Source organism: Microtus pennsylvanicus, chromosome 7 (assembly GCF_037038515.1).
Source record: "Microtus pennsylvanicus isolate mMicPen1 chromosome 7, mMicPen1.hap1, whole genome shotgun sequence".
Classification (NCBI taxonomy): Eukaryota; Metazoa; Chordata; class Mammalia; order Rodentia; family Cricetidae; genus Microtus; species Microtus pennsylvanicus.
In genome coordinates, this window is record NC_134585.1 from 74,404,136 (window position 1) to 74,418,467 (window position 14,332).

The window sequence follows — 14,332 nt, forward strand, 5'->3', positions numbered from 1 at the left end:
CTTACATAAACAAATTTGTTTAGAAAAATGTCAGTTGATCATATTCATTGTATTTCGTGGGCTAAAAAGATGTGTAAGGAAAAATGGGTGTACCAAATGTGAGGTACATCTCCCCCAAACTAATGAAAGCATCCATTGCAACTGCAGGATTTTGTTTTCTAAGTATACTGCCATCTCAGTTTATTCTACATCAGATATTCCAAACATCAATTTCTTTAATATTTCCTGTGTTAATATTTAGTGTTAGTTGATGCCAATAGGATACTGAGTGAGAATCTTTATATTGGCATAGCTCTGCTTTTCATTCATGATAATCACCTAAGCACTAAGGGGAAAATTTGAAAGCATTCACAATAAAATCCAGAGTTTTTGAGTTTTACAAGGTAGAGTGGCTAATGAAGATGTGATTACTGTATCAAATTTTGACTGTGTCATATTTCATACTACATGAATTATGATAACTGCATACAACTTTTTAAAACTTGTTGGGAACGTTAAATTACACAAATTCATCAAAATATGGTTATTTTGTATTTTACATTTATTCATGTGTCTCTGTGTGTGGAGGTCAAAGAACAACTTGTGGGAATGGGATCTCTCCTTCCACCGTTCTGGGTCCCAGGATTTAGTCTTAAGACTTGATGAGTGCCTCTACCAGCTAGCCCATCTTCCAGCCTACAGATGTGGTTCTTAAATGGGGTTAATTTTTGGTGCAAAGCAAAACAAAGCCCCTAAAATTCAGATGAGATGCTGTAATGCATGCTTGTTCTTAAAAGTTCCATAAACTGCAGTGTGTATCAATAATAAAGGTTAATAATGATTCTACTACTCAGAAGTAACTTGTCACAATTTTGATATATGTGTTCCAAATATTGTTGATATTATAGTTTGAATATAAAATGTTTTTGTAAGACCATGTATTTGAAGATTTTGTCCCCAAATGCTGCTATAGCCAGGATTTTCAGGGAGTCTCTCCTAATCAAATCTCATCTCAATCAACCTTGAGTAAGTCTATAGCCTTTCTGACTTCCATCTAAAATTAAGGCTTTCCTAAATTATCTAGGCTGGTTTAATTCAGCAGTCCCTTCCACAATCCTTTGTCTCCTGACTGCTGTCATTCTCTGTTCATTAGGATTCAAAGTTTAAAATTAACACCATACATAAAATCTCCGTATGTTTTTCATCTTTATATGACTTATCCTATTTATATTATTTTACTCCCCCTTTAAAGACTTTATCTTTTTGTAAACCATTTATTTTTTTCTGTCTATATAGATATATCTATCTGTCCATACCCATTTTCTTTTCTAGTAAGCCTATGCTCAGTTTTTAAACACATTGTAACCTGTTTAGAGATTTTTTTCCTTTCTGATCTGTCTTTCCTGAGCATCTGCAGCCTTCTCTGATTGTGAGACAAATGTTAAGCTGCTGTGTCAGCCTCCAGCCTAGCTCAGCTTTGCACATTGCACTGGCAGCTGGCTCCAGCTCTCAGGCACCAGTCTACCTGAGGTACTTCAGGACTAGGAAATTGCATCTGGATCCTTGTGTAGATCTTTTCTTGGTTTCTCAGCCCCTGTGTTTGGATATGCAAGCCCCCACAGTGGACACCATTTGTAAACAGATTTCTCTTTGGTCCACCAGCTTACAAAATTGTCACAAAGCATTATTATGACAACTTGGCCTTAGCTTAGACTTGTTTCTAACTAGTTCTTATAACTTAAATTAATTCATATTTTTAAATCTACATTCTTATACATGCTTGTTGCCTCATCTCCATTATGCCCATCCTGGGTATACTGCCTCTGGTTGGTGACTCTTCCGCCTTCTTCCCAGTGTCCTCTCTGCCCCGAAATCCTGCCTAGCTATTTGCCATCCATTCAGCTTTTTATTGAACCAATCAGAGTAGCATATCTTCACAGTGTACAAAAAAGATTATTCCACAACAGGACCTAGCGAACAAACATAAGACCATTGATGCAACAGGGTTGTAGGGCACCTCCACTGCTCCCACACGCTCTTGGTTTCCTGGACATTTTCATGTGACAAGCACCTGCCACCAGAACCACAAGCCTCCTTTATAACCTTGAACACCACCATGCCTTCCCAACCAAGAACTGTGTATCTTACTGTTTATTCATTTAGAATTTTTTTCCAATAAGATGGGTGTTAGTAATAGCAATCCACAGTTTGGTGCTTAGCCAGATAGATTTTTGAGACTTTTCAAGCTGTATATTTTGATTCGTCCATCTTATTTTGGTTTGTAATATAGCTGTTTATTGGTGTAGCAATAAATTTTCAAGAAGAATAATTTATCATTTTTACTGATGTTTAGGTTAATATAGAAAAAAGTTTCTTGAAAATATTCTATTAGTCTATTTTGTGTAGAAGAGACGACCTAAGATCATTTCCTTCCTTATTATTCACCCTATTCAGTCTCCCAAATGTGAATCATCCTCACTGGAAAATACCTGGTGAAGAACATGCAAAGGGTATGGTCGACAGGTTTATTAAAAAGGGAGAAACAGAGATGTGGGCATCCCTAATCTGAAATTTGACATTCAGTGCTCCAAAATCAAAATACCCCAAATTCTGAAACTTTTTAAATGCTGACATGAACACCTTCAGAATGCTTCCTTCATATAACCATGATGTGGGTAGAATTTTCAGGATTTAGTTAATGGTGATATGTTGAAGTATTTAATACCATTGTAGTATGAGGAGAGAGGTTAGAAATGTACTGTGAACTTATCTTTCTGGAGAGATAGGGAAGGATTGAACTCAGTGAGCAGTGGAGTCACCTGGGGTATTGACAGGGTTGCATTTCCACTCTAGAAACACAGTTTAAGTAACAAGAAGAAAAGACATGGGCACTAAAGACCTGATCTAGGGAAATGACAGTTGGGATTGAAATAAGATCTTGAAGTCAGGGACTTCTAAGGCTTAGACAGCGTGCTTCAGCACTAAGCCACTTTCAAGAGGAGGAAAGAATGATGTCATACCTGCTATGTTAATGCCAGGACCTGAGCATGGTTTTGTTAAAAGCCCATGTTTATACACTGGACTAGAGGCATATTGAATTTTCTTTATTGATTTAAAATGTTCTAAGTATTATTAGTACTCTGTACTGTCAAATGCCTTTTCTTTGCTTAAATTTCTCTTACCTTTGTCACAAACAAGCACAGTTGCATAGATATTACATGTTGCCCTACTTTTTATTGATGGTAGAAATGACAAATATGTGTCTTATATTCCTACCAAAATGGACCTACAAATCTACTAGGTTTTGCATTGTCATTTCTTTTCTGGGGGTAGCAGGGTGGTGTTTCACTATTACTTTTTTTTTTAAAGATTTATTTATTTATTATGTATAAAGTATTCTGTCTGCTTGGATGCCGACAGTCAGGAAGAGGGCACCAAATCTCATTACAGATGGTTGTGAGCCACCATGTGGTTACTGGGAATTGAACTCAGGACCTCTGGAAGAGCAGCCAGTGCTCTTAACCTCTGAGCCATCTCCCCAGCCCTTCACTATTACTTTTAAGCAGCTATTATATCCAGTTTTTATTCATTTAACATTAATTAGATCATTTTGAAAATTCCCACTTGCTTGACTTTGTCAATATCAACTGGGAATGTGTAGCTAAATTTAAAGTGATTTAGCTTCAAGCTGAAAAAAAAAATGCTTTCTTTATGTGTTTTGGGTTTTGCCTTCATGTTTTTGTCTGTGCACCACATTCATGCAGTGTCCAAAGAGGACAGTAGAGGACATTGGATCCCCTGGGATAAGAATTGCAGGTAGTTGTCAGCCACCATGTGGATGCTGGGAGTCAGACCCTGATCCTCTGGAAGAGCAGTCCATGAACCATCTCTCCAGCCCCCACAAAATAATTTGACAAGCTTTGTAAAGTTACTTTTAAAATGTTAATTTGGCTCACTATTTTTAAATAAATTTTTAGATATTGATTTCAGGGGGAAATAATCTGCAACGGTCTACATTATCAGTTAGGCCTGTGGATCTTTACAAATAGAGATTTATAAATAGTCTTCACTAATAAAGGTATATTTGAAAAATTATTGTTCTTTAAATTTTTTAAAGATTCATTTTTTAAAAATTATTTTCTGTGTATGGATGTATTGCCTGAATCAGTGTCTGTGCACCATACATATGCCACTGCCTCGCAGGCCAGAGGAGGATATCAGATCCGTTGGAGGCTGTTAGCTACTGTGTGGGTGCTGGGAATTGAACCTGGGTGTTCTGGAAGAGTAGCCAATGTTCTTTAGCTGCTGAACCATCTCTCCATCCCTTAGAATTCTATTTTTAAAAGGGAGATTTTACAAGTGAAAGTGTATGTGAAAGTTTCCTTCTGTTTTCATACCAGCATTTTCTTTAGTGGGTTTCTCAGATTATTTAAAAAAATATCTTTAGACAAAAGGTTTTATGAAGACTTAAGTCTGATAAAGCCGAATTTATTTCCTCTTTCAGATTTATGTTGCACATAAAGAAATATGCAATAGCAAGTGTGCACATGTAGGTGTTTTTTGTTGATGAGGATGGGGGATCAGTTGAGTTCACTAGAGAATCTTATTCATATGAACTAATATTTTGTGAAACTTATTCTGGAAAATATGCATTTGTATTTGCAAAGTTTGTGACATAAGATTATAAGATACACATATGAAAACAATGCTTATTTTACTATATTATTACTATATAATGCTTATTATACTTATATTTACTAATAATTGTACTTTATTTGCCATGCATGACCATAAACATCAGCTGAGGAAAGCCAGATTACACAAAACCACCATGGAAGTTCTGAGGTGCCAGGATCATTAGAAGAGTCAAATGATTGTTTGGGAAACCTAAAAAGGTAATTGGTATAAATGGTAATTACACATACCCTAATCTGGAGTATAAGGAAAAGAATGTATTTATTTATACAACATTTAGATTACAGTCTTTTCAAATAAAGCAACAATTGTATAAGCAAAATCATTTTATTTACAAAAGAATTATGTTTCTAAAACTTTTAATTATTTTTGGATTTTTTTTTATTTTTCGAGAAAATTATTTTTAACCCTACCATAATGGATCCATAGAGATGTCTCATTTTACTACTCATTTTAAATATAATTTATGTTGATTATTAATGAGTTTGAAATAAAATAGATAGCCCAGCATCAGTATGAGTCTTTTTTTTTTTTAAATAAGAGGTGTGGGGTTGCACTCTGATGCCCAGGCTGGTCCTAAGCTCCGAGGCTCAAGCAGTCTTCTGCTTTATCCATGGAAAAAGTTAGGAAAACTGATATAAGCCACCCATCTGGCTTTGAGGTTAACTTTAAACATTTTCAAAGTTATGTTTGTATTTATATAGCATCACTCATGTATGAACATATAGGTTCTAATACTCATGGAATAAAGTTTTAATGACTTTCAAATCTTATTCTCTTTTAAGTCCATATCTTTGGAAAGATGATGATGATAATACAGCTATCAATAGATGGCAGGCCAAACCGGTATGGTATTAAAATTTTTACCTAAATGTAGCATTGCAATATACTAATAATACAGAAATTAAAATTTTAGCTATATCTTAAATACCCACTTTTATTTATAATTCCATAGATATGTTGTAATATCAGTAATATCTCTAGTGGTTCAATTTTTATTTCTGCTTTGGTGAAGAAATAATATGCCTAAGTAAGTGGGATGAAAATGTTATCCACAATAGCTTTTTAGATCATTTTTTAAAAATGCTTTCATTATTTTTAAGGTACTTTAACCTTTAATTGGTGATTTTATTAGATAATTTGTAATTGAATACACTGATAGGTGTATTTCATTAACGCAGCTTTTAGATCAGATTTCTTGCATGTGTTGAAAGAATAGATAGTAGTGGTTGATGCTATTATCAGTTCTCAGTTACTAGCAGTGTGGCTTTGGATCTGCTGTTTCATGTGTCTCAGAACAGTCTAAAAGACCTAATGGACAATATTTATATTGCCAATTTATTCTGAAGAAGTGAAAACATGGAGAGAATTTTGTAAATATCTGCAGCATGAATTAGGATGCTATTAAGATGCAAGTAATACTAGATTTATCACCAGGGATTATTCTAAGGATTTTACAAATATCAATTCGTTTGATTCCCTTTCCACTGCAAACAACACCAAATCTTATGAGGTAGATATGATTATAAATATTGAGTGTTGACTTAATTGGATTGAAATATGGCTAGGAACTAGTAAGGCTCATTTCTGACTGTGTCTATGATGGTGTTTCCAGAGAGATAGTGGTGAAGATCCTAAATGGAGACACCACCCTCCAGCACGCTGGGGATCTGTACAGAATACAAGGAGAAGAAGGAAGAAGTCTATTGGTAGACATTCTTGTTCTGGTACCTGGCTACTCTGAGGTAGTTTTCTGGATCACACAGTCATGTGGCCATGTGTCTGCCTCATCACAGACACATCAATACTAGAGAAAACCAGCTGTGGACTGAGATCACTGAAACTAGAGCTGAGATAAACCTTTCCTTCCTGCAGCCATTGCCAAATACAGGCATTTTCAGTAGCTGAGCAGCTGTTTTCTACTAACTTAATGGAACTCTCATCCTGGCCATTAGCCTCCAAGAAACAGCTCTTCTTTCAAAGCACTTCCCTTGCTCCTTCAGAAACTGTCTGCTCGTGATAGCCATCTCCAGTCTTGTGTTTTCAGTTTCTTGCTTTTGGACCCACTCATTCAAAGTGCTATGATCTACCAAATATCGCTCTTGGTGGAGTCCTTCCGCTCTAGAATGGAGCAGAGTTGACATTTCTGTGCTGTCTATATATGTGCTCTGTTATAGAAAGTGTGCGTCCAACTTTGCTTAATTGTGAGCTCCTGGCCACACTCTGGGGTAGAGTTCCTATTTCCACACTTGCATGTAAAATGCAGGATTCTGTGACCTTATGCTGTCATCATAGCATGGCAAGACTTGAGTTATCAAGAACAGGTAAAAATATGAAAATTAAGAAAATTAAGGCAAGAATTGGCAAGATGGTTCTGCAGGTTAAGGAATTTAACACAAAGCTTGATGACACCAGGACCAACTTGATGGAAGGAGAGAAGTGAGTCCTGCAAGTTGTCCTCTAAACCCCCACCAGGTATACACAGATACAAAAACAAGTATATACATACAAAAGGAGGAGGAGGGAGGGAGGAAAAGTTGAGGAACTTTAAATATAAGCAGAGAAGGTAGGGCTTGTAAGAATAAGATAGATACAAAACAATATGTTAACATTTTGAAAATGTGGTAGACTCATCAATTTTTTTGGCAAGTATAAATTATCAGAATTGACAGGGTGAAAAAAGTCAATGACCATCTTAAAAACTTTAAGAAGCTATTAGATTGAGTGACTAAGATCAGAAATCTTAAACAGAAATCACACTTAGAAAGATAATGAAGTTTTAAAGCCTTTGCTTATACTGTCTTCATAAAATGTCCAAGCCATAGTGAAATGCAGAGACGGGAGATGAGAAATAATCTCTAGCTACAAATGTAGTATTGGGGTTCACCACTACGTAATAAAACATTGTCGGTGTGCTTTAGCACACACCGTGGACAGACCACAGAATGCTTCACATTGTCAGTTGTGCTCACTCTCCTGCTTGCTTTCAGGTGCGTGACAAGGAGCACGTCACCCTACCAGATCTTGTTGATTTCCCTTCATTTCCTTCTCAGCGAGTTTCTTCAAGATTATCAGATTCCTCTTTGTTAAAAATCGAGAGTAAGTATTTGTAACACCATAAGTACGAATATCTGTGTGAGGCACAGTTAATTGTGTTAATGAAGATTTATAATTTAATGGCCAAAAAGTTTGCATTTATGAATCTTTTAAACTTATGGAGATAGGTGGTGTGAATGGTTATAAAACATTGTAAGAATGGTAATGCCACTTAACTGTACACTGAAAATAGTTAAATGGCAAATTTTGTTATAAATATTGTACTATATATTATATGTTATAAATCATATTAATTTTATGTTGACTACACTGTATATTTAGTCACTAATATTTCAATCTCAAATATGCATTTTCTGTTTAAGATATAAATAAGCACAGTAACTTTGGGCCCGAAATAAATTTACCAAAAATAGGAAACTAAAAAAATAAAAGGATAACTTAATCTGACTTTCTAGTTTCACACATCTTTGTAAATGCAGAAGAAATATACTATTTTATAAACCCAAGCAAATCAAAATGTCTCCTCCATATTCTCCATAGTGGTAAGAGCAGAAAGAAAAACATACATGCTGAATAAATTTTGTTCTTTTTTATACACTTTCAGGTTTTTAACTCTGTCTTTTGGGATATGAACCATCTTTTAGCTTTTCAGAATTGATGAGTATGGGTTATAATCTCTCTAGGAGAGAAGATTATTGAACAAATGAAACAAGTAAAGGAAGAAAGAAAATATCTGGAAAATATTAGAGAAGAACTATTAAAAAAAGTTGAAAAGCTATTTGAACAAAATAAATCAAAACGATATCATGGTAAGTTTATTAAACAGATTTTATAACTATAAAGAAAACTACCCCTAAATTCTACAAAATTAATAGTTTCACTATAACTAATACATTCATAATTAATAATTGTCTCACTTGTTACAGTACATAGTTGAAGTACATTAATACAGAAATACAATTATATTAATATAGAATATAATATGTAATTGAAGTACATTAATATAGAAAATAATCATTTGATTTTAAGCAATAAATGCTTTGCATAAGGCTTTGTAAATTAAAACTCAAATATTTTTGCTATCAAAACTCAAATTAATTCTTTCCCTCATTTATTAAGTAAATATAAAGTGTTTAGCATATTTAGACACTGTCATAAGGGCTGAGAAGATACAATAGCTATACAGTCAGGAAAATGATAACCAAGTTAAGAATAAATGATACATCATGTTTAGTGCTTTATAGAGGAAATTCACAATTATATGTATAGAAATTTAAAGGAGGAGCACATAAGCTGAATGGAGGAAACAAAGAAAGCCTTCCAGAAGGAGTTGGATGCACTAGGGTCCAAGTGTGTCCCGTGGCTTCATGCATTCCACCATGTTCTTCCCTAGTCATCAACTGATCTTTCTCTCACTTGCTTCTGCTCAGCTCACTGGGTTGTTTCACCAGGTCATTCCAGGTCATGTATCACTAACTCTAGAAGCCATCTTTAGGTCTTTGAATTGCCGTAGCTGCTTAATTTAGGGGTATATGTGCCTTGCTGCTTTGCTAATATGAATGAATGAGGGAACTTAAGGGGGAAAGTCATTTTCTTACAATAAAACCAGAGCAATAGGATTCGAGCTAGTAGGAATGAGTGGAAATATGAGCCAGAGCAAGGAAAGTATAAGATGGTTGTTTGAGAAATAGTAAATGATTTGAGAAGCCTTCATTTTGGGTTGCATTTGAGGATTATGAAGAAAAAGCCGTATGTGGAATTGATCTATTTTAGAATTCTTAATTTATAGCAAAATACTAAAAGTTTCAATCCTCAAAGTGACTGAAGGCCATGGACCATTTCATAAGCTATGAAAAAGATGCTTAAGAATATTGAATTGTTGCCTTGAAGTAGTGACTTAACCCTGAGTAATACTGAAAGAGTCAAATTAACACTGGACTAGAAGTCATGGGGCTTAGATTCTAATACTAAGTCAGTCTTTTACTTAGGCAAGTTTCCTTTTTCTTGTGCATCTTACTCTTTTCATATCTAAAATGAAAACTGAGTCACTTTTTATTTCAGAAGAAATGTACATACTCACCTACACACACAAAATATCAGATATTTAGTGATCCTGCTATGTGCCAAGTATTAATTTAAATACTAAGGATGCAACAATGAACAGAATCGACCTGGACTTGGCCCTGCTATGAGGAATGTGCTTCCAAACAGTAGGGGACTGACAATAAGACAATATCAGCTAGTGATGAGAATTTCAAAACTAATTTAAAAGAGCAGTTGGCTGGAGAGGTGACTTGGCAGTAAGAGAACCAGCTGCTCTTTTAGGTTGATCCAGGTTCAATTCTGAAAAACCATGTGATAGTTTACAATCACCTGTAATTCCAGTTCCAGAGGATCCAGTGCTACCTTCTGGCCCCTATGGGCAATGCACACACATGGTGCCCAGATGGGCATGTAAGCAAACACACACACATACATTTGAGAGGAATGCAGCATGGTACTTTAGCTAGGGTTCCCAGGAAGGCATTTCTGAATAGAGATACCCAAATCAGATTAATGAGGCAGGCATTGTAAAGAAATATCAGTCTGCATAAGAGGAATAGTAAATATCCAAGTGAAGAGATAAGGATGGCCTTGTTGTGGTAGTCAGGCTTGAAAAATGCCCAGAGTAGATAGAGCATGTTAAATAAAGTGAAATGTAGGCAAAAAAGTGAGAAAATCAGAAAACCCAAGTCAAAAGATTGTATTTTATTCTAAATAAGATTAGAAGCTCTTGGAGGATTTTAAACTAGATTACACAATCTTAAAAACATTTGGGGACCACGTATTGTGACACACACCTTTAATCCCAGCACTTGGTAAGCAGAGGCAGGCTGATCTCTAAGTTCAAACCCAGCCTGGTCTATACAGTGAGTTCCAGGACAGACAGGTTTTACACAGTTGTAGAAGCTCCTTGGTAGAATTTTTGGGATCACTTATGTAAACTATCATATCATCAGCAAACAGTGAGAGTTTGACTTCTTTTCTGTTTTGTATCCCCTTGATCTCCTTTTTTTGAAATTCTTCTACCTATTATTCTTAGATTTGGCCTTTTCATGGTGTCCCATATTTCCTGGATATTTTGGGTTAAGCTTTTGTTAGATTTAATGTTTTCTTTTACTGATGAGTCTATTTCCTCTATTGTATCTTCAGTGCTTGAGATTCTCTTTTCCATGTCTTGTATTCTGCTGTTCATGCTTGTGTTTGTGGTTCTTGATCGTTTTCTCATGATTTCTGTTTCTATAATTCCCTCAGCTTGTGTTTTCTTTATTGTCTCTATTTCAGTTTTCAAGACCTGAATAGTTTCATATAATTTATTTTTCTTGGTTTTCTTTAAGTGATTTGCTGATGTCTTCCAATTTTTTGTTTGTCTTTTCCTCTATTTCTTTAAGTGAATTTGTCATTTCCTCTTTAAGAGTTTCAAACATTCTCTTGAAGTTATTTTTTAGGTCATTTTCTTCTGCTTCATCCATATTTGGTTGTCAGGTCTTACTGTTGTAGGGTTTTTAGGTTTTACTGGTGTTGTTCTTTGTGGTGTTGCATGTGTTCTTATCTTTACTCATCTTTTTCTCTAATAGGTGTGGTTGGGACTGTCTGAGATTCTGTTGCATAATCTTCTGGTACCAGTGAGTCCAAAGCTCAGATGGTTGTTCCTCATGGTACAGTCAGTGTCACAGTTCTAGTTACCCTGTTGGTTACTTCATGTTCCTGGAGATAGGTCAGCACTCCTGGGCTTTGCTCTGCTCCCTTGGAGTTTGCTATCTCAGGCCTTTTTGGCCTAGGTTGCTGGCTTTGCCCTCTTTATGTAAATCCTGGTCTGGATCCCCTCCTGCAGAAGTCCCTGGCTTGGAGTTGGACCTGGAAAGGTTTCTGGCTCCAGTCTGCTGCCTCGGAGTTCCCAGGCTTGGGTGCACCCAGAACCTCAGAAGACCTGGCTCTGGCTTACTCCCTCAGAGGTCCCAGACTCATGCTCGGACCCACAGAGGTTCCAGGTTCCTGTCTATTCCCTTTGATGTCCTAGACCAATGCCTGGACCCACAGAGGTCCTGGCTCAGGCCTATTCCCTCTGAGGTTCCAGACTCATGCCTGGCCCCACAGAGATCTCTGGTTCCTGCCTATTCCCTCGGAGTTCCCAGGTTCATTCACACCCAGACTGGCAGAGGTCCTGGCTCAGGCCTAGTTCCTGGTGGGTCCAAGACTCACGCCCAGACCCACAGGGGTCCTGGCTTAGGTCTACTCCCTTGAAGGTCCCAGATTCACTTCTGGATCCTCAGCTGGCTCTGGCTCTGGCTCACTCACTCAGCCGTTACTCCCCTGTATCTGTTCCAGTGGAGATCACTGACTCCGGATCTAGTCCTGATCCACCAGTGTCCCAGGACTGTGTTGGTTCCTGGAACTGGATTTGCTCCTGGCTTCTGCTCCCGTTGGAGCTTTCCCTCCCTTTCTTCATTTAGCATCAGGCCTTTGTATAAACTTTTCATTTCCTTGTGCTCAGGAGTTGGCTCCAGTATTACATTCCCTGTGCTCCTCAAACATGGGAGTATTTTTGCTCCACTTGCTTGTTCATTCTAGATCTGTATGAGTGGTCACTAATAACAATGTGACACAGTCAGTACTATGTTGGCTTGAAGTTTCTGCTGCCATTATGTTAGTCCAAAACTCTTCAATTTAACCTCAGGGAAATTATTAGGAGAAAAACAAAAAGCAGCCACTTTCTTTGCCAAAATATTACAATAGTTGTCTCTACCCAGTTGCTAATAGTGTTCGCCTCTGAAACCTCTTGAGCTGGGCCTCATAGTCCACATCGCTCCCATCACTACTGTCCTTCAAGTTCTTCGTAGGATGGCCTGTTAAACCCAGTTTACAGCAGCCAGACGCTCTTCAAAGTCACATTCCACATTCAACATGCTAACCAGCCATAGCAATACCCTAAACCCTAGTACCAACTTCTCTCTTACTTATTTTATATTGCTGTGAAGAGACACCAAGACCAAGGAAACATAACAAAAAGCATTTAGTTAGTGACTTTGTTAACAGTTTCAGAGGATTTCTATGAGCCTTATGACAGAAAGCATGGCAGGAAACAGACAGATACAGCACTGGTGCAGTACCTGGGAACTAACAGCTGATAAGGGAGGGAGGGAGGAGAGAGAGAGAGACAGAGACACTGAGCCTGGCATGGACTTTTGAAACATTAAAGTCTGCTTCCTTCACCCCCAGTGGTACATCTCCAGATAAGGCCACACCTCCCAATCCTTCTGAGTTTTACTAACTTCGCACCAAACCTTCAAGTATATGAGCCTGTCTCATTCAGACCAGTACACTAAGGATATTACTATCTAGCAGACTTTTTTTCAGCTTTTGGTCTGTAAGAACTGAAAACAAGGAAAGAAGGAAAATGTTTTAAATTGATATATATGTATTTTTTTAACTCTAGGATTCTTTCTACCTTAAAATTTTAGTCCTTTAACATAATGGTTCTCAACCTTCCTCATTTGTGACCTTCAATATATAGTTCCCCATGTTGTGACCCTTCAATAGTTCCTCATGTTGTGGCTTCCCTGACCATAAAATTATTATAAAAAATATGCTACTTCATAACTGTAATTTTGCTACCATTATGAATTGTAATGTAAATAGTTGCGTTTTCCAATTATCTTAGGTGACCTGTATGAAAGGATCATTTAATCCTCAAAGAGGTCACAGCCGACAAGTTGAGAACCACTGCTTTAACAGTATCCACCTATAACTCTTGTGGTTTGTGTTTTGTTTGTAGTCTGTGACAGCTGGAAGAAAAAATACTTGGACACCAAGAAAGTCACAGCATCACTGGAGGAAGTTTTAACAAAACTTCGAGAAGATTTGGAACTTTACTATAAAAAACTACTCATGCAGCTTGAAGCCAGGGAGATCAAGATGCGACCAAGGAATCTAGCAAATATCTCAGATTCAAAGGTACTATTAACTGTTCTCCCTTCCTCTAGAAAAGTCCTATGCAGGAAGTATGCTTTAATTTGTGTTTTGTTTAGGATTCTCCAGGTTACTTGGAGCAAAACTTGCTTGGAGAGTAAAACACAAGTCCCTAGCCTGCTGAGGAGGCACAAGTCAGAAGATAATGTTTCTTAGGGCCTTGATGCTGGTATTTCCTCCCTGTCGGTATTTTTGGCTTCCTAAGACAGCTTTTTTTTCTAGCACCTGCAGTAGAGTTGAAAGTGACTAATAAGATCATAAGTTTTTAAAACAGGAGAGAAACCTGACCCAGAGTGCTTGGGTGTTCTGAAAAAGGATCATTCCAAGATGTAATTTCAGCTCTCTGTCATAGCAAGGAGGAACAGCTTCTATGAACTGAACTTCCAACGGCCATGCAAAGGCTTAGTTACTGATTGTCACATAAAAGTTGTTTTGGGGGTAAACAGGTTCCTCATACCAAAGCCATGGTCTAATCTGTATGCTTTCAGAAGGAAAGTGTCATGCTCCTGCCACTTTTGTCCTTATTGTCACTGTCTGCAGTACCCAGAAACTCAAGGCCTCTTGGTGTGCCAGGAGCATCTTGTGACCAAAA

The 14,332-nt window shown here is 37.0% G+C and overlaps 1 protein-coding gene across 9 annotated transcripts in view; it reads left to right on the plus strand.

The window, feature by feature from the left end:
* Spata1 (spermatogenesis associated 1) overlaps positions 1-14,332 on the plus strand; it is a 35,382-nt gene that overhangs the window by 12,722 nt on the left and 8,328 nt on the right. For all 9 annotated transcript variants that reach the window (XM_075981132.1, XM_075981133.1, XM_075981124.1 and 6 more), the window contains 5 exons: positions 4,781-4,874; positions 5,460-5,520; positions 7,665-7,773; positions 8,415-8,540; positions 13,547-13,725. In XM_075981132.1, coding sequence (XP_075837247.1) covers positions 4,781-4,874; positions 5,460-5,520; positions 7,665-7,773; positions 8,415-8,540; positions 13,547-13,725 — 569 coding nt within the window. The remainder of the gene's footprint in view (positions 1-4,780; positions 4,875-5,459; positions 5,521-7,664; positions 7,774-8,414; positions 8,541-13,546; positions 13,726-14,332) is intronic.